The 20,907-nt window shown below is 45.8% G+C and overlaps 1 protein-coding gene across 6 annotated transcripts in view; it reads right to left on the bottom strand.

Moving 5' to 3' along the window:
• Positions 1 to 20,907, bottom strand: part of SAE1 (SUMO1 activating enzyme subunit 1) — a 62,795-nt gene that overhangs the window by 38,551 nt on the left and 3,337 nt on the right. For 3 of the 6 annotated variants that reach the window (XM_086353300.1, XM_086353301.1, XM_086353303.1), the window contains exons 2-5: positions 10,991 to 11,102; positions 5,344 to 5,517; positions 2,955 to 3,097; positions 1,240 to 1,339 (exon numbers count right to left, since the gene is read on the bottom strand). In XM_086353300.1, coding sequence (XP_086209426.1) covers positions 1,240 to 1,339; positions 2,955 to 3,097; positions 5,344 to 5,517; positions 10,991 to 11,102 — 529 coding nt within the window. The remainder of the gene's footprint in view (positions 1 to 1,239; positions 1,340 to 2,954; positions 3,098 to 5,343; positions 5,518 to 10,990; positions 11,103 to 20,907) is intronic. The other 3 variants (XM_086353302.1, XM_086353304.1, XM_086353305.1) reach the window with 1 other exon arrangement.

Raw genomic sequence — 20,907 nt, 5'->3', positions numbered from 1 at the left:
TATTTAATTGATATGCAGAGCACACCATGTGAAATGCCAGCCTGGATGACTCACAAGCTGGAATCAAGATTGCCAGGAGAAATATGAAGAGCCTCAGCTATGAAAGCGAAGAGGAACTAAAGAGCCTCTTGAGAGTGAAAGAGGAGAGTGACAAAGCTGGCTTAAAACTCAACATTCAATGAACTAAGATCATGGCATCTGGTCCCATCACTTCACGGCAAATAGATGGGGAAAAAGCAGAAACAGTGACAGATTTTATTTTCTTGGGCTCCAAAATCACTGCAGACAATGACGGCAGCCATGAAATTAAAAGATGCTTGCTCCTTGGAAGAAAAGCTATGACCAACCCAGACAGCATATTAAAAAAACAGAGACATCACTTTGTCTACAAAGGTCCATATAGCCAAAGCTACGGTTTCTCCAATAGTCATGTAGGAATGTGACAGTTCGACTACAGAGAAGGTTGAGCACTGAAGAACTGATGCTTTCAAACTGTGGTGCTAGAGAAGACTCTTGAGAGTCCCTTGGACTGCAAGGAGATCAAACCAGTCCTAAAGGAAATCAACCCTGAGCATTCACTGGAAGGACTGATGCTGAAGCTGAAGCTCCAATAATTTGGCCCACTTGATGTGAAGAGCTGACTCACTGGAAAAGACCCTGATGCTGAGAAAGACTGAGGGCAGAAGAGGGCCACAGAGGATAAGATGGTTGAATGCCATCACCAACTCAATGGACACGAGCTTGGGAAAACTCTGAGAGATAGTGAAGGACAGGGAAGCCTGGCATGCTGCATGCGGTCGCAAAGACTCAGACATGACTTAGCTACTGAACACACAACCTCATGGTAACAGCTAGCTGGCACTAAGCATATCTGCCCCCCTTTAAAGGGGACAAGCGCTGGCCCACTCTGTCCAGACTCCTCCCTTCAGGACTACATGTTTCCTTTCCTGGTTATGGCCTGGAGCCTACAGGACCCCAGGGCTTTTTGACTTAACACTCCCCCCAACATAACTTTTTTCTTAATTTTTACTGAGTATAGCATTCTTGCCTGGGAAATCCTGTGGGCAGAGGAGCCTGGCAGGCTACACAGTCCATGGGGTTACAAAAGAGTCAGATATGACTTAGCAACTAAAACAAGTATGACTTTGCAACTAAAACAACAACACAATTACACAGTTGCTTTACAATGTTGTGTTAGTTTCTACTGTACAGCAAAGTGAATCAGCTGCATCAACACACCTTCTTGACCATGGTCGTCTCAGATGAATCAAGTTTGGCTCTCTTGGTATCAGGTCCATCTTCTACTCCTTGACTGACTTTGGCAACTTTGGTTTTCTCCCTAGAGGATGACAAGCGGGGGAATCGAGTTTTACTCTGTGAATTATGCCATGAGAACAAAAAGAGCATCACCAGCTCACTGCATGGAATGGATGGTGGTTAAGAGCAACATCTCACACTGATCTGGGCTCAAATCCCAGCCCAGGAGCCAAGACCACCTGATGTGGCATTTACCTACTATGTGGGAATAATAACCTCTGCAGGATTATTAAGAGAAATAACCAATTGTTAGCAGACTGCCAAGCACATAGTATGTTCTCAAGAAATGCTGTAAACATTCCCTGAATTCAATTCCTCCCATCTCCCATGGGGAGCTCACCTTCAAATAATCTGGCCTTCTTTTCTCTACAGTGACTTCTTTATCCATTTAGAACATGCTCAAAGACTAGATTTTCTTAAAGCCATCACACATTAGAGTTACAAGAGATTCTGAACATGTCTATCCTTCCCCCATCTTGACTTCACAGGCAAGAAACCTGCAAACTGAAGAGAGTTCAGGGGCTCCCCTGAGAAGTTCAATGAAAGAAAGCAGTTCCTGTCTTGACTCCTGGTGGGGGCTTCACTACCACACAGGGTCTCTCTTTATCCCTCATTGGAAAGGCGGTGGTCAAAAGTCACAGCCCCCAAACCAACTCTTGTCATCTTACAAGAATGGTATCATCACCATCTTTCATCTAGAAGCTGTAAGTTCAAAATATGGTAGGTCTCATCATGTGAGACTTATCAGGATCTGCAACCTCAAGATGCAAGAAGAGGTCTGTTTGTTCCACCAGAGCTGCCTCTGGACCCTAGAGATGTTGTAAGGTAGACTCTGGCTAAGAGTGCCTCCAGAGTTGCCCATCTAACTAATTAGTACTCAGTTTTATTAGCTCTCAAACCTAAACACACACAAGCCCAAGCTGGGGAACAAATGTATACAATCTAATCAAGTCGTTCCTAAACAGAAAGCAAAATCAGTCTGATCCAGACTGATCAGACACCCCTGTGGTGTGCTTTGATCACCTTAGAAATGCCTGTCTCATGATCTAGAGCAACTGTTTCCAACCTTTTTGGCACGGTGTGGGGTTGGGGGGGCACCGCCAGTTCTATGGAGACAATCTTTCCATGGTCAGGGCAGGGGATGGTTCAAGTGGTAATGCAAGTGATGGGGAGCAGGTGGTGAAGCTCTGCCCACCTCCTGCTGCACGGCCTGGTTCCTAACAGGTCAAAGACTGGGACCAGTCGGGGGTCTGGGAGTTGGGGACCCCTGCTCTAGAGGAGACCATCAATTTGGAAGGCAGGAGCCACATCTCCTACAATTCTGAACACACAATCTGTGTAGTCAATAAGCTGTTAACTGATTTCCCAAAGTTCTAAGTCCTAAAGTAAAATACTTTTCTTTAACGGGTCATTTCCTGTTGCCGTTGTGCTGTTCAATCGCTAAGTCACGCCCAACTCTTTTCAATCCCATGGACTACGGCACACCAGGCTTCCCTGTCCTTCACTATCTCCCAGAGTTTGCTCAAATTCATGTCCACTGAGTCGGTGATGCTATCTAACCATTTCAGTCATTTCCTACCTGTGAATAAAAGTACATTTTAAAATGCTATGTTCTCTCCTTCTTTCCCTCAACTTACTCTACAAATTCATGCTCTCCAAGATTGGCAAACGTGTATCCATGGTAGCCAAAAACATCTCCTGTAAAGAACTTGATGCTATTTTTGTGACAGATCTGGTCAACTTTCACTATGACGTCCCTGGAGCAGCAAGTCAGACATACCTGCAGAAGAAAAGAAAGTGGCTGCATGTGAGTTAGGCAGACCATGACTCACCGCCCAGATGTCTAAATAAACCGTAATGAACAGTCTCTCTGGGCATGTCTAAAGCCGGTTTCAAACTGGTACAACAGGTTCTTTGGATCCTCAGGTTAGAAGACAAAAGAACAGTTGCAGGCTTCAGTGTGCAGAAAATGTAAATTATCGAGACTATCATTTCACCTTCCGCGACCAAAATGAAACACGTTGAGCTATTAAGTAACAGGCACTCAATGAATTTGTTTCCCCTAAACCATGAACATACATAAACCACACTTCACAGTTTTCATGAAAAGACAGTAATATAACTCAGAGTAAGTTATTTCTAAATCATTACACCTATTAAAGTCTGATTAAGCTACAGCAAGAAACAAAACCAGTTTTTAAAATTTACCCAAAGGTCATGTTTAAATACAAGGGCATTATTCCCCCCCTTCTTTTGACTGATGTGTGATGATAAAGAAGGTACACAAGTCCCATTGAGATTATTTTTCCACAGTTTTCGATGTGAAACTTAATCTGAATTTAAGGACAAAAGAAAAGGTTATAGCCCAAGTGACCTCCCATTCAGAGTTAAGACAATGAGCTGGTGATTCACTCAGGGGAATCATCAATGTTGCTCTGAGGCCTCCAGGTCATGTTCCAGTAAGTTGAGGTATTGGAAACGGCTAAGTTTTACTGCACAGGACACCATCTTTTCAGGAAAAGTTTTGTGATCAGGAGCAGAAGACAACTTCTAAATCGTACTTGTTTTCTTCTGAACAGAGAAAGTTGGAGAAGAAAATTACCAAAGGATGTTTTCACTTGATAAACCTCTTTGCTGCTGCCTGGGAGCCTGAACACTGACATAACTGCTTCAGAGAAACATGTGTCTCCACTGCCATTCAAAGGACGCAGCCACCCAGGGAGAAACCAAATCTAAAAGACAAGACAGGTGCGGCTGAACATGCACACTGTCTCAACGGAGCTCTGCAGTCAAAATCGAGTGTGAAAACCTATGAGGGCCAGTCAAACACGGCTCAAACAAGTCACGCTGGCCCTGTGAACATGCCTCAGATTAATACAAGCAACAACCCCTTGTTTCGGTTCTAACAAAGCTTTAGTGGCTAGAAGTTCAAGGACACCTAGAGAAACCAAATGTGGTTGCTATGGATAAAGAAATGAAGGATGACTTATGTCCAAATGGAAAATGTTCCAATACCTGGACTTACAAAACAGAGTGAAAAAAAATCTTAAAGGGACAAAACGCACAGATGAACCGTCCTTTGAAGCCCACATTTGAATACATGCACATATGAGATACAACGGCGTGGAAACCAAACTCAAATCCTAACCTCTCATGTAATGGGTCTTTCATTGAAAAACCAAGCAGATCATCTCTGACTATTACATGGTTATCCAACATTTACTAAGCTTTTCCAGGGCGGAGGGAACCATGTCTGAAAGGTCGTGTAGACACTGAAGCAGAATTTCACTTATCCTTTCACCTCTGCAGAGATTTGGCAGTAAAATCAAGTGAGGTCGGATATGCTTCATTTGGCTTATGACTGCAGTGATTCTGTCTAGTTGTCCATGGCAACATGGTCAAAGCGGCTGTGTGGAGGAGAGAGATATAGACAGACCAAGATCAGGTGTGCTCTTTCAAAAGACAAAACACAGACTGGAGTTTGATATTTCTAACAAAAAAATGACTCTGCTACAGAAATTAATCACCAACTTGTTAAGTTTTTGGAAGAAAACATTTGCAGTGAAATGTATTAAAGCTGTGTGCGGAGATTCTGGAAGGAAGACAAAACACCAATGATGAAAGCTGGTCTTGGAGGAAATATGCCCAAAGAAGAAACCAAAAGGCAGCAACTCACAAGCAGCTAAAGCAGATTCAACAGCCTGGGTCTGCCTACCCCCCACACACAGTAAACTAAGGCCACACACTAATGAGGCATATATGCACTAAGGTAATATAAGACTTCACCTAACTAGGACAACAGCTTGGGGTGCCCAAGAACCTGGTTTGGGTTTCTCCTTAAGATAGTACAGAAAAACCCGAAGCAACTTTTTGGCCCACCCAATACTAAAAGCGAAGAACAGAACAGCCTACAAACTATATGGGGGAAAAGCTCAGATTTGCGAGTCTAATACCCCAGGGGACCTAACATACATACAACTAGGGCTTAATTCCTCCAGTAGACTTTACATTCTCTATGAAACTTACAGCATCAAATTGGGTGAAAAATGACTCCGGTTTCTTTTCTATATTCTCAGTGTCCACCTTCACATCCACCATGGGGTTGAGATTCTGTGCTCGCTCCAAAGAGGCTTCAGCCCTGTTACGGCCAACAGACCCAGTACGGATCAGGAACTGGGCTCCGGGGTCTTCTGGAGATACCTGGGAAGGAATTTTTTTTTTGAATATTTGAATTTGGCAGGAAATAACAAATGAACTTTTCCATTTTATTTTTTTAATTCCTTAATGAATTTGTTACAGTGTGTCTTGTTTTATGTTTTGGTTTTTTGGCTAAGAGTATGTGGGATCTTAGCTTCTGGACCAAGGATTGAACTTCCTGCATTGGAAAGCAAAGTCATAACTACTGGACAGCCAGGGAAGTTCCCCTGAACTTTTCCATTTTAAAGAGTAACTAAAATATCTACCATCTAATTGTATTACGACTGTTTCTATAGGAATCTGTCCAACGCAGATTCCCTATATTCTTTCCTCCCGAAGCTTTAAAACAGACATTTAACTTTTTTTTCTTTTTTAAACTGGGCATTGATGGTTAAAGAGCACCCCCTTGTGTTTATAATGAAAATTCACTCTATAAACAAAAAAGTACATGCTTTCTTAATTTTTAACTGCCAACAAAATGACATAATCATGAGTGCTAAGAATTGACCAAAAATACCTACCATGTGCCCAACTTGAAGCATTCATAGAAAAACATAAGTAGCTTAAAAGATGCACTCCCTGCCTACAAGTGGTTTCAAATCAAACCGATGCAAAAATCAGACACAATTAAGAACGCTGGAAACGAACTCTTAAATTCAATTAAAACTCAGAAAGGAGGTGAGATGAGCAGAGGCTGGAGCAGAGGGACAATTTCACTCGGAAGGCTGGACATCACCAGAAGAGAGCCTCAAAGACAGATAATATAATCCCCTGATAGCCACAAGTAGGATTAGATTCCACTGTTCAAAATGCATTTCTTCACACATCAAACATCTAATTTAATCATTCATCTCCATGGATGACCTCACCACCTTCACCAAGACTGGGCTCAGTAGAGGAAATCCTGCTCTCCTGCCAACTATGCACAGCACACACTGTCCCTAGGATCCTGTCTCCAAGCACACGGCGCTGGTCCTCCTCCCGCTTCAGGCCAGCCGTCTAACAGTACCTGTGACCCATCCTGGGATCTCACAACACAGAGAGATTGTACATCATAGCGGTTTCTGGAATAATCAAGCTTGGATTCAAATCTGTGATTCAAATCCCGGCTCAAGGACTTAAATGTGTGATTTTGAGCAAATATGAAGAAATCCCATGTAAAACGGGGCTTCCCTGGTGGCTCAGAGATTAAAGCATCTGCCTCCAATGTGGGAGACCCAGGTTCAATCCCTGGGTCGGGAAGATCCCCTGAAGAAGGAAATGGTAACCCACTCCAGGATTCTTGCCTGGAGAATCCCCATGGACAGAGAAGCCTGAAAATGACGACGTTACTAGAAGCAATGCACTTACTCAACACTCTGCCTGGCTTACCTGGGTCATCTGGGCCTTGCTCCTTGGCCTCTCAGCTCCTAGCTCTCCTTCCCCCTCACCGGACACCCCAGTCTCTATATGGCCCTCTTCAGTGCAGCTGTCTTCAGGATTCCATTCAGAATCACTCATATTTTCACTCTATGTAGCTCCATAAACCAACTCCATACCTTTTAGTATCTACCAAAGTCTACTGTTGTTTCTCAAATTGCTGTTACTGATACAGACGTCCTGATCCATTTGAGTCTTATGTTAAACTGTCCATTGGATATTTCCTGCTGTAGATCCCAGGGGCCAATCATATGTGATTCCTACATTTGTTGTCTTTGTTGATGAGCCCACCAGTCACCCATTCAGTCACCAGAGCCAGAAACCTGGTCTTCGTATCTTCGACATTTCCTTGACAGCAGCCACCAGGTGACGGGACTAAGCAGGTGGGCTCTGCCAGGAGTCGGGGCCTGGGTTCTGGTGCTCCCACTAACTACTGAGACCTTGGGTGGGCCATGCTTCACCTCCTTTCCTTCTGTTTTCTTATGTGTAAAAGAGGGATGATAATCCCTGCATCTCAGAGCTGTTTTGAAGACTAAATGATACACTACACCTATCGCCCTAAGCACAGTGTCCAGCACCTCCAGTCCATGGCAGTGGCCGTGGTTACTCCTTGCTTCCCCATACAGAATCCATCCGCCCCTACCACCTAAGCACCTCTCACCTCTGGGTGCTTCTCGCCATCTCTATCATCACTGCCATTCCTCACTCTTTCCAACTCTCCTAAACTACTAAGGCAGCCTTCTAAGTAGTCTTCTGTCCCATGCCTTGTGCCATCCAGTCTACACGGTATCAGTGATCTACACAAGGCCCAAAGCTCAGGCCCGCCTCGCCCATCTGGAACTCTCCGATGACTCCACGCCACCGAGAGAAGTAAGGGAAGGCTCATAGCGGAGTTTACCAGCAGGCCCTTCGTGACTTGGCCCTCACCTGCAATCTGCGCCCTCACCCCCATCCCTTGGGCTTCATGCTCTACAAATACCAAACTGCTTGTTATTTTTGATTTCTACCATGCTGTGCTAATGTCCCCTGCCTAAAACACAGCCCCTCTAACCTTGAAAAATCTCTACTTGTTTTTTAAGACTGAGTTTACCACTCCGGGAAGCCTTTCATGTCTCCCTGACACAACCTGAGTCAGGGAGCCTTCTCTGGTTTCTGGAAAAAACTGAGAATGGGAAACAAATCTTGTGCATCCCTCCCTTCCCCCCACCTCCCTGCACCACATGGCATGTGGGATCTTAGTTCCCAAACCAGGGCTGGAACCTGCACCCAGAGTCTGAACCACCAGACCACCAGGGAAGTCCCTCTTGTGGACTTTTCTATTGCCCCTACCTAGACTACTCCAAGGCAGCCAGCAGGTGTTCTTGGATGCGTGCTGATGTAACTGAAATGAAGAACTCTAAGGGGTGGGAATGAATATCTTCATTTTATAGATGTATAAACTAAGTCTCTGGGAGGTTAATGCCCTTGCCCAGCTTCAGAAGGTGGGACTTGAGCCCAAGTCTGCACGATTCCAAAGTTTTTGCATCATGCAGCACTGTCTCCCTGGGATGTCTGTTCAGTTCAGTTCAGTTCAGTCGCTCAGTCGTGTCCGACTCTCTGCGACCCCATGAATCGCAGCACGCCATGCCTCCCTGTCCATCACCAACTCCCGGAGTTCACTCAGACTCACGTCCATCAAGTCAGTGATGCCATCCAGCCATCTCATCCTCTGTCGTCCCTTTCTCCTTCTGCCCCCAATCCCACCCAGCATCAGTCTTTTCCAATGAGTCAACTCTTCACATGAGGTGGCCAAAGTACTGGACTTACAGCTTTAGCATTTGTTCCAAAGAAATCCCAGGGCTGATCTCCTTCAGAATGGACTGGTTGGATCTCCTTGCAGTCCAAGGGACTCTCAAGAGTCTTCTCCAACACCACAGTTCAAAAGCATCAATTCTTCTGTGTTCAGCCTTCTTCACAGTCCAACTCTCACATCCATACATGACCACAGGAAAAACCATAGCCTTGACTAGATGGATCTTTGTTGGCAAAGTAATGTCTCTGCTTTTGAATATGCTATCTAGGTTGGTCATAACTTTCCTTCCAAGGAGTAGGCGTCTTTTAATTTCATGGCTGCAGTCACCATCTGCAGTGATTTTGGAGCCCAGAAAAATAAAGTCTGACACTGTTTCCCCATCTATTTCCCATGAAGTGATGGGACCGGATGCCATAATCTTCGTTTTCTCAATGTTGAGCTTTAAGCCAACTCTTCACTCTCCACTTTCACTTTCATCAAGAGGCTTTTTAGTTCCTCTTCACTTTCTGCCATAAGGGTGGTGTCATCTGCATATCTGAGGTTCTTGATATTTCTCCCGGCAATCTTGATTCCAGCTTGTGCTTCTTCCAGTCCAGCGTTTCTCATGATGTACTCTGCATGTAAGTTAAATAAGCAGGGTGACAATATACAGCCTTGACGAACTCCTTTTCCTATTTGGAACCAGTCTATTGTTCCATGTCCAGTTCTAACTGTTGCTGCCTGACCTGCATACAGATTTCTCAAGAGGCAGGTCATGTGGTCTGGTATTCCCATCTCTTTCAGAATTTCCCACAGATGTCTGTAGTCAGGGACAAAAGCTCAAGCAAACTGTAAAAGGCAGAACTACTGAGGCGTGCTCGTGAACTACGAAATTTATGAGATGGGCATCAGGCTGGGTAAGCTGACTGGGACCAGGTTACACGAAGGCAGTGCTTCTCAACCCTCCCTGACTTTTAGACTCACCTGGGGAACTTTTATTCTTAAATAACTACCCGAATATTCTACAGCACAGATGGGACTGAGAACCACGTGTTAGGCTTTTGAAAACCAGTCAGAGGAGCTAGGCCTTGCAGCGGAAGCCAAGCAGAAAGCACCACCAGCGCTCGCACTGCAGAGCTAAGGGGTGGCTCCGACACTGAGTGGCATTCGTCCCCAGGCTGAGGCGGAGCCAGAAGCAGGCTACTCGCCCTCAGCGTTCTCTCCTAGTTCCCCATGCTCAGATCACACAACCAAATGAAGACGCTATCGGCCCACTGTTGTTTTGTTTTTCCACACCAAGGACCTCCAAGTTTTGGAACCATCCTTCCCTGGGTCTCCACTCTTACCCTCTCTTGCTGTTCAGTTGCTCAGACAAGTCCAACTCTCTGCGACCCCAGGGGACTGCAGCATGCCAGGCTTCCCTCTCCTTCGCTACTACCCTCTCTGCTGCTGTGGCTGCTGCTAAGTCGCTGCAGTCATGTCTGATTCTATGTGATCCCATAGACGGCAGCCCACCAGGCTCCCCCGTCCCTGGGATTCTCCAGGCAAGAACACTGGAGTGGGTTGCCATTTCCTTCTCCAATGCATGAAAGTGAAAAGTCAAAGTGAAGTCGCTCAGTCGTGTCTGACTCTTAGCGACCCATGGACTGTAGCCTACCAGGCTCCTCCGTCCATGGGATTTTCCAGGCAAGAGTACTGGAGTGGGGTGTCATTGCCTTCTCCATTACCCTCTCTGCTACTGCTGCCGCCAAGTCACTTCAGTCGTGTCCGACTCTGTGCAACCCCATAGATGGCAGCCCACCAGGCTCCCCCGTCCCTGGGATTCTCCAGGCAAGAACACTGGAGTGGGTTACCATTTCCTTCTCCAATGCATGAAAGTGAAAAGTGAAAGTGAAGTCGCTCAGTAGTGTCTGACTCTCAGCAACCCCATGGTCTGTAGCCCACCAGGCTCCTCTGTCACAAATTCTTCTTCTGGGTGAGGTGTTCCTGCCACTAGGGGGCACTGTGGTGCCAATCACCCTTCAAGGGAGATGGTAACTCCACCTTACAGACAAGCAAGCTCAGTGAGGGGACGGGAGTCTCCACGGGCAGACCATGTAAGATATGGTGGCAGTGAATTCAAATCTGGCGTCAGCACTGTCAGTCTCCACGGCTACAGTGTCATTAACGCCAGCCCTCCTCTTTCACAGCCCCGAAGGGGCAAGCAGGAACACACGCCATCTCCATGTGTTTATACTGAGGGGTGGAGACCGTGAAGGACAGTGATCCCGCGACAGCGCATCTCACCTGCTCGTGATCCAGCATGGTCAGTCCTTTCACTCCAGCCAGGATGAGATTCTTGGCGATTTCAGCCCCGAGTCCCTTCATGCCGACAAGAAGCACCTGGGAGGCCCGAAGCCTACAAGGCAGACATTGTTAACAGGATGAGAGAGAACATTGGAAGTACCGCGAATCACTGAAGAACAAAACAAGACAAAGAGAAGTAACCTTGGTTTTCATTGAATGCACTTAAGCACCAAGACCTCAGATCTTGGAAAAGAGACAGGCTCCACTCTATCCTACAGAGAACAACTCATTCAACAACTGTTTATGGAGCACCTACAATGCCAGGCACCCCTCTAAAGTGTGGAAATACAGCAGTGAAAAAACAGACACAATCCCTGCCCTCTCAGAGCTTGTATTTTGTAGAGACAAAGAGAGACACATAACATGTCCAAAAGTGACGAAAATCAAGCGTGACGTGGATCAGTGATGGACGATGCTACTTTTGTCAGCCTGATCGTGAAGGCCATTCCACAGAGGTGCTGAGCAAAAATTAAAATGAAATGAAGGACAAGCACACAGGTAGTATTTGGGAGAAGCACGTGCCAGGTAGAGAAAACAGCCAAGTGCGAGAGCCCTGAAGCAGAGGGGTGCGCGGCATGTTCCAGGAACAGGAAGGCAGAGACAGCGGCTGAAGAGCAGACAGCAAAGGGAAGAATGACGGATGAGGCTGCAGAGAGAAGCAGGGCTCACACCATGCAGGCTCTTACAAAGGCACCGTCAGGACGCTGGACTTTAAACAAGATGGAAAGTCATGGAGTGGGGCCGGGGGGGTGGTTAGAAGAGTGTCCGAGTTGAGAGAGGACGATGGCTTGGACTAGTGTGACAGCAGAAGAGAAGGGGCACTATTTAAGCTATCACACACAAGATGGCATGAGAAAGGGGACATCTGGGGAGTGTTTATACCATTCTAAGTCTGTAGGGTGACAGAAGAGGAAGCTTAAAGTAATCAGAGGCTGGGCTATATCCCAGGAAGTCTGGACTTAACTGTGAGGTCAGCAGAAAGCAGCAGAGGTCCACAATCCCTTATGTGAAATTCCTGAACCAAAAGTGTTTCAGAATCAGAATTTTTCCAATTGGAAACAGGAAATAAAGAGTTTGCATCATGAAAAACCCCATCAGGGTCTTACAGGTCTTAGCACCTTGTAATCAAACCCATTAATATTTCTGCAGCAAATCTATGATTATTCACACTGACAAGGATGAGTAAGAACTAAGAACAGTCACACATAAATTCAGGGTCTGCTGGCCAATGAGTCTGCTCCTAATTTAGGAAATGAGTCCATTCTCATGTAGTACCACTATAGGGAGAACATGCAGAAACTCTTTTCCAAAAATGGTTCTAATAATTATGGACACTTGCATGTCATCAGGCTAGAAATCTTGAATGGGAATGAGGGCTGATAAAATCAAGTCCTGCACTGATTCTTGATGCTAGCAGATTTGGGATTTCCTTCAGTGGTATGCTCAAAGGGTAAAATCAGAGGGAGGGAAAGAACTCTGACAATATTTCCCTCAGAGACATATGTCTGGTTCCAGCTTGTTCACTATTGTTCTTCTACACTGCCCTGCCACTGTCAACCACACCCTAGCAGAGAGGAGCCTTTCGTGCGACAATTCCACTTAACCAGAGTAACTGGGCAAAGGACTTATGACATACAAGCAAGATAAATAACAGAGATGCTAGCAATGAGGGGGGTCTCTTATTACAGGTTGACAGCATCACACCAGCAGCGGGAAGGAGGAAAGAGGCTATGCATCTTTCCAGAGGCACTCTGATCCCTCCAGAAACAGCACAGATAATAAACAAGCAATGTTTCCAAAGAGGATATTGTGCACACATCAAACCTTTGACACCAGACAGGCTGAGCAGCCATGCATTCAGCGGTACCTCCCAGGTCTCTGCTGTCACTGTTCTTCATCTCCCTTCACCTGGCCCCGACACTGCTGTGCCTGGAATTCCAGGTTTCATGGTCCCTCTTAGTCTGAGTGATGGTCTTTTCTGGTTTGGCTGCTCCATCACCCCAAGGATATAGCTAGACCAGCCCCGCTTGCTTTTGAGAAATTGATGCCCCCAAACCCACTAACTTCTCAGGCTCTGTTCTCCTTGCCGTTCCTTTGGCAACAGGCAGGGCCCAGCACTAACGCCCTTCAGGGGTGAAGACTTGGGTTTGAATTTATGGCTCTGCCACTTCCTAACTGGTGACCCAGGCAAACTGAGCCATCTCTCTGAACCTCATTCCATTCATCTGTAAAATGGAGACACCCATTCTTACTTTGTATCATTAACTCTCCCCAAAGACCTGGTCAAACGTGTGCAAAACCACCTAATGTAGGCCCAGCCAACTACCAGATGCTGAATAAAAGTTACCTGAACATCTCTTCAATCTCCACTGCCTTAATTACAAAAGGGCTCAGTGATCGATTTGATTCTGATTAAAAAAAAAAAAATCTGACAGAGAAACAAAATTTAAGCTGACGTTTAAATCCATTCGGTCTTGGCTCTCTCCCATTTCCGCCACCTTATCTTCCACTACTACCAGCTTCCTCCCAACATGCCTTCAGTTCCCCACCTGCAGACTTTAAATCGAAGCACTGCACCCGGCTGACACGCGCACCCTGTCTTCCTCCCTCGGCCTCGCCTAGCCTCTCCTGCAGACTTCAAATCCCGACTCAGACACCATTTCCTCAAGAAGTCCTTATCACAACCGACTCAGTGTTCTCTCTGAAGTCTTCAAGCGCCTGCTCCATATAAACACCTCTGACAGAAATCCCATGGAGCCCACGGCCTCTCCAGGATCCCTCCATCCTACAGAGCTCCTCGGACTCTGACTGCTCAGGAGGTTTTTTTATTCAACTGCCAACAACACCGAATATCACGGTATGTTTTTAATCCTTAACCATTCTAGGGCCCTGAGAGGACTGCTTATTTCTGGCTCAATTAGATGAAAAGCACTTAAAATAGTACCTGGCACGTAGTCAGCACTTAAAGAATGTCCGCTCTCATTACTCACTCTAAGGCAGGAATTGCCTTCTGGGAATCAAGCCTACAGAAATACTGAGGTGGGCCAAAACCAGGCACACTGATGTTCGCGGCAGCATGGGCCACCACTCCACAGCCACCACCCTACCCTGGCCTCCGTTTCTCACCTGTAAAACCGCAACACCCTGATACCCAGCCTCCCTGCTCCCATCCCTGCCCTCTGCAAGCCGCTGTCCCCATCTCAGGAAGAGAGAGCTCCGACACCAGATCATGCCACTCTCCTGCTCAGTCCCTTCAACGGTTCCCAGGCCAGCTTGGTACCGTCAGCCTTGCCATCTCATCCTACTCTCGCCCTTGGTAATCGCCTACAGCCCGGCTGGCCATCCTTGATCCTAGAAAGCGCCGCCACGTCGGCTCCCGCTGCTGGATTCTGGCATTAGCTGTTCTCTCTGCTTCTTCCCCTACCTCAAACATGACCTATTCTTCAGGTCTCAGCTCAACTGTTTCCATCTTAAGAGAGGTCCACACTGGCCACCTCATCCAAAATAGGTCCACATCTGGAGTTATGCTATTTGTTCATGTGTTCATTGCTCATTCCTCCATTAGAGTGTAAGCGAGCTTCAGAAACCACAGTATCTCTAGCGTCTATGACTGTGCTTGGAAATATATGACACTGTTAATCCAGTAGCTGTTACAGATACAGCAAAAGAAATCCCAGCAGAATTACATAAACCTGGTAGATAGCAAAAAAATAAAAAAACAACAACAAAGAATAGTTAACAGTCAGTGAACACTCACACTACCACCCACCTCTGTTGTAAACTCTTCACTTGTATAATGCCATTTAACCCCCATGAGGATCTCATGAGCTGGTGCCTTGCTATCCCTACTCTGGAGCTGAGAAAACAGGGACTAAGAAGTGAACTAGCTTACACAGTGGTTACACAGCTAAAAGTAACTGACAGAACCAGCAGCAGAGAAGGGCAACAACAAGGCGGAGTGACTGGGATGGTGGGCTCAGAGGCCACGGCGCCCTGGTGTGCACCTGCTAGGAAAATCAACGTGAAAGTCATTCAGTCACATCCAGCTCTTTGCGAGCCCATGGACTGTAGCCCGCCAGGCTCCTCTATCCATGGAATTCTCCAGGCCAGAATACTGGAGTGGGTAGCCATTCCCTTCTCCAGAGGATCTTCCCAACCCAGGGATTGAACCCAAGTCTCCCACATTGCAGGCGGATGCAGGTGGATTCTCTACCATCTGAGCCACCACGGAGGCCCAAGAATACTGGAGTGGATAGCCTATTCCTTCTCCAGAGGATCTTCTCAACCCAGGAATTGAACTGGGGTCTCCCGCATTGCAGGTGGATTTACCAGCTGAGCTACCAGGGGAGCCCGTGAGGCAGCCATAAAACAGAATGAAATACCAGTAGTTGACACTTAGGAAACAGTTACTGAGGGACTTCCTTGGCAGTTCAGTGCTTAAGAATCCACACTTCCAATGCAGGGGGGCATGCATGGGTTTGCCCTGGTCAGAGAACTAAGATCCCACATGCCTCGCCAAGGCACAGCCAAAAAAAACACCCGAAAAACACAATGTTTGAATGCCAAGCCATGTTCTAAGCAACTTATGTGTATTAACTCTGCAAGGTTGGTAGTATTATTGAAGGAGGAAACAGAACAGGCTCCATCTTGAAAGCAGGACTCCATCTTGGCCCGGACTGTGGACTTTGAGCTATATGCCCAGTATCTATGGAAATGACATACCAACTGGAAAACCAGACCCCCGGGATGGAAGAGCCCCAGGGCCTGTATCTAGACTCTCCGTCTCCTAAAAGAATACCCTAATTATCTGCGCAACCAAATAGAATCATAAATTCTATTATGCTTATTGGAGTATGACCACAGGACTATTGATAATTATCTTCTGTTACCTACCCAGGCTTAAGGCATATGAATCACGGGTTAACTTTGATTGTATCTTTCTTTTCCTTTGTTCAGACTAGTTTCACGGAATTTGGGGGGTGGCTTTGGGCATGTACACTTAGGGTATATAAGGTTTTCACTAAAACTGGTTGGGGTCCTTGGCTAAGAGGAGACTCTGCCTTGGGCCCACCGGAGTAATAACTCCACTCCACTATCTGCATTGTCCTTCTGAGTGAGTTTGTTTCCCAGAACGCGAGGCTACATTATTAGTCTCATTTTACAGATAAAGGAAGCTGAGAGTGTCAGACAAAATAATGCAGCCCCGCTCTCGCCACGTCCATGCCCCTAATTCCTGGGGTCCATGAATAAATTACTTCAGGACAAAAGGAATTTTGCTGATGTGATCAAATTAAGCATTTGGGGGAGGGGCAGGGGTAATTATCCTGGATTTTCCAGGTGGGTCCAAATAATCACAAGGGTCCTTTAGAGAGGGAGACAGAAGGGTCAGAGGTGGCGAAGTGATGACAAAAGCAAGGGCTTTGCTCAGAGAAGAGAGGCTTGAAGATGCTTTGGAGATGAAGGAAGGGGCCACAAGTCAAGGAATGCAGGTGGCTTCTAGACATTAGAAAAATCAAGTAAACAAATTCTTCCCAGAGCCTCCAGAGAGCACAGCCCTGCCTTGACTTTCATTTAGCCCAGGGAAACAGATTCCAAACTTCTGACCTCCAGAATTTGGGCTGCTGTAGGCCACTAAATTTGTGGTAATCGTTACAGCTGCCAAAAGGAAACTAACCCATTGAGGCACGGAGTTCTTAGGGACCTTGCTGAAGATAAAACAGCTACCCAACAGGCATTATTTTGTCTGCCACTCTCAGCTTCCTTTATCTGTAAAATGAGCCTAATACTACCAACCTTGCAGAGTTAATATATATATTAAGTTGCTTAGAACAGTGCTTGGCATTCAAAAACTGTGTTTTTTGGGTGGTTTTTTTGGCCATGCCGCAGCATGGGATGTGGGATCTTAGCAAAGCAGATATCAACTTGCACAATACTGCTCCAGAGTCTGCTCATCAAGTTACATGCCTCTCAGGATTTAGGCTCCATACTTCCAAAAGATGCGGGTTCAATTCCTGCTCTGAGGGCTAAGATTCCATATGACTGGGGGCCAAAAAACCAAAACAAAAAAGAGCAACAATATTGTAAGAAATTCAATAAAGACTTTAAAAACAGTCCACATAAGAAAATCTTTGGAAAAAATAAAGTTATATGCCTCTCTATAGCAAATAAATGTAAAGTCACATTATGACATATTGTGTACAGTCTATCAGTAACAATAATAGTAATTACTATCCACAGAGGGCTCACAGGGTACAGGCACTGAGCTAGATATGTACATACAGTGCCTCATTGAAACCTTGATTATGGTTCACCATTTTCCTCTCTCAGAAAGCACACACACGCTAAATGTTGCATATAGTTTCTCTCCCTAAAAGGCAAGGTGGCTCCACGGGCCCCAGCATGGGCCATTATGTTTCCATAGGAAAGGATTCATGCCTATCCTGAGAAAGGAAAAAAACCGAGGTTCAGCAAAGATGTCCAAGGTCTCACAGCTAACAGGTGTCCAGCACTGGGGATCCAAATTCAGTTTTAACCAGGATCTGTGCTCTTCTTTCCCTCTTTCAACATCTCCCCCATGCTGCCTTGCATGTTGTTGCTCAGTCGTGTCTGACTCTTTGCGACCCCATGGATTGCAGCATGCCAGGCTTCCCTGTCCTCCACCATCTCCCGGAGCTTGCTCACACTTGTGTCCACTGAGTCGGCAATGCCACCCAACCAACTGGTCCTCTGTCATCCTCCTCTCCTTCTGCCCTCAATCTTTCCCAGGATCAGGGTCTTTTTCAATGAGGATAAAGTAGGTTCTACATAAGCATTTGTGGATTCACTTCCCTCTAACTTCTGGTATAGAAATACCTTTTAAATTTCTGGGAAGGAAGGAACCAATCTTTATACCATAATCTAAATTCACAAAACATACTGCAAAGTAAGTCAAGCCAATGAACTTCACTCATGATTAAAAATTCTGAGACTACCAAATTCACATTCAAACCACATTTATTGAGAGTCTAATGCAAAAATCTTGTATAGGACTATTTCTAGTAGGGCAAACACAAAGTCCCCAAGGACAGGCAGAGCTTTAGCATATCTGAGGAACAGAGGGGTTCAAGGACCGTTAGCTTGAATGGAGCAAGCCAGGGAGATGCAGGCAAGGACAGACAGGCAGGGCAAGAAGGGCACCAGATTTAAAAGATCTGAGCACTCAGAAAATCACCGGGAAGGCTTTGAGAAGGAATGTTAAGATGTTTGTTTGTTTGTTTTTCATTTAAATCAGTTTGGCTACTAAGTGCAGGATGGATTATAAGGAGTCAAGAGTGGAACGGGGAGACCAAGGAGGAACTGTAGAGGTGATCTGAGATGATGGGTATAATGAAAAAAGGCAGGTGAGATAAACCTTGAAGCAGAGATCTGAGGACTTCCCAGCAGACTGGACGAAGACAGAAAGGACAGAGATAAATAAAGAGCTCCTAGGTTTCTGGTCAGTGCAACCAGATAAATGATGGGACCACTTGGCAGATTTGACCATTTCCTGCTTCTAAAAATACTTCTCTTTTTCAATTAACAGTACAGTTGTTGTTGTTTAGTTGCTAAGTCATATACAACTCTCTGTGACCCCATGCCAGGCTCCTCTGTCCATGGGACTTCCAGGCAAGAATACTGGAGTGGGTTGCCACGCCCTCCTCCAGGGGACCTTCCCGACCCAGCACTAGAACTCAAGTCTCCTGCATCTCCTGCACTGGCAGGTGGATTCTTACTGCTGAGACACCAGGCAAGACACACAGTACAGAACTTGTCATTTAAATCTATGATCCCGCTCAATCCAACTGCCTATTCATTATACTTACATCAATGTCTTGTCAGAATCCAAGATACAACTTAAGACTGTTCCCCACCTCAATCTGCTTGGGCAAACCTGCTCCTCCCACAGTCTAGCTTGTCCTTCTGGAGTTTCCTGGCATCCACAGACACCTGCTGTATCTTATTTATCACAACCCATTTCCTACTTAGTTCCTTGTCTTTTGTGGCTGTAATTTATATTTGTCAAATAATGGTATTTGTGCATGGATCCTATTCGTGCTTCATCTCATTTCTCTTTTTTTTCCTGCACTGTACAGCATGTAGGATCTTAGTTCCCCAACCAGGGACTGAACCCAGGTCCTTCACAGTCAAAGCCAGGAGTCCTAACCACTGGCCCGCCAGGAAAGTCCCATCTTTCTCAAAAATCTTATAACGTAGATTGTTATTTTCATTTGATACGTGAGAAAACTGAAGCACAGAGAAGTTATGAAATGTATCCAAGGTTAGATAACTAAGAAGTTCTGGATTCAAACTCAACTATTAACCACTACAAAATGGATCCTTATATGAAACCATTAGGACTGGCCTCCAGTACAAGCTCAGTCACTTTCATGACAACTAGGTGCCCATGGATCCAACTGAAGTGCTGTCTCAACAGCAGCTGTGTAGGATAATGAGTGTTTCCAAACAGCGAAGTTTTGGGGAGTCCCAATCCTGTAAGGTTAAAACTCAACGTTGAGTCCTTAAAGATTTAGTCACACTCACCCCTCCTTTGTGCACACATGGGACCTAAGGCCAAGGAACTGTGTGACGCACCCAAGGCCAGAGAGCCAGTGAGCAGAGCCGGGAACTGAACCCAGGTTTCTGGACTTCCCAGGTCTTTGCAGTGTACAACCGTTCCATCCACTCAACAAAGCACTGGGAATTTCACAGTGACCAGTCAAAACCCACATCTCAATTATCGGACATTTCAAAGCACCTACCCTCACAGAGCTTATCTTCTATTTCTCTCTTCCCAGGCACCTTTCTTCCTCACTCTGAAACAGGGGATAAATGGGCCTCTGGCACAAACGCAATGCAAAACTACTGAAGCACATGGTCTGAGAACGACCAGGGCTGCCAGCTTCAACACTCTCCTTTATGTTACTTTAATTGAAAGAATGAGCCCCCTCAGGGTGGCAAATGAGCTATCATGGAAACAGGCAGTGAACCTGAAGTTAGCAGCTTAGATAGAAGTCCCACTTCTATTTACTTGGTGCGTGACCTTGGGAGAGCTGGCTCCCTTCCCTGAACCTCAACCACAACATGGGCTGGGGACACACCAAGAGCTGCAAACTCACATGCTTTGGGCCGGGCAGTTCCATCAGTGATTGAAGCAGAGCTGACGGAGACGATGGCCACATAAGCTCTCTGTAAGACAGGCAGCCTCCACTTCGATCCAACCGATATAGGGATAGATGCTGACCTTACTGTTTGTCTGACCTTAACTACTTTTCAAGACATAAATCAGAAACTGTGACATCCCCTTATGTGGGGAGCATGGAGAGTAGTTGGGAGACAGAGACATTTTCCCAACTTCTCATTAAAAAATTCCAACATACAGAAAAATAGAAAGCAGAGTTAATATTTTGCCCTGTTGGCTTCACCCATGTGCTGACGAGGCAGCACTTCACACCTTTAGCTTGCAGCTCCAAAAATATGATGTTCTCCTTCATAACCACACTACTATCACATCTAGAAAATAATTCCCCAAATCGTCTAACAGGACTAAATACTCAAATTTCCCTATTGCCTAAAAGATATTTTTTATAGAAGTTTTCTTTTTGAACCAGGATCCAATTAGGATCACACCTTGCATTGGGCTCCACCACTTTACTCTCTTAATTGAGAACAGTCCCACTGCTTGCTTTTCCCATGACACTGACTTCTGGAAGAGAACCAGGGCAGCTGTCTTGTAAAATGTTCCACATGCTGGACATCTCATCATTACCTCAATAGTGTCCTTTAACCTGTTCCCCTGTTCTCTAAAAACATGATTAGGGTAAAAGATATTTGGTAGGAAA

This window comes from Bos grunniens, chromosome 18, assembly GCF_055505025.1.
Source record: "Bos grunniens cultivar Pamir isolate PY7600 chromosome 18, Bosgru_T2T1.0, whole genome shotgun sequence".
Taxonomy (NCBI): Eukaryota; Metazoa; Chordata; class Mammalia; order Artiodactyla; family Bovidae; genus Bos; species Bos grunniens.
The sequence above is the reverse complement of the archived record's forward strand: the minus strand, read 5'-3'. Positions and strand labels throughout refer to the sequence as shown.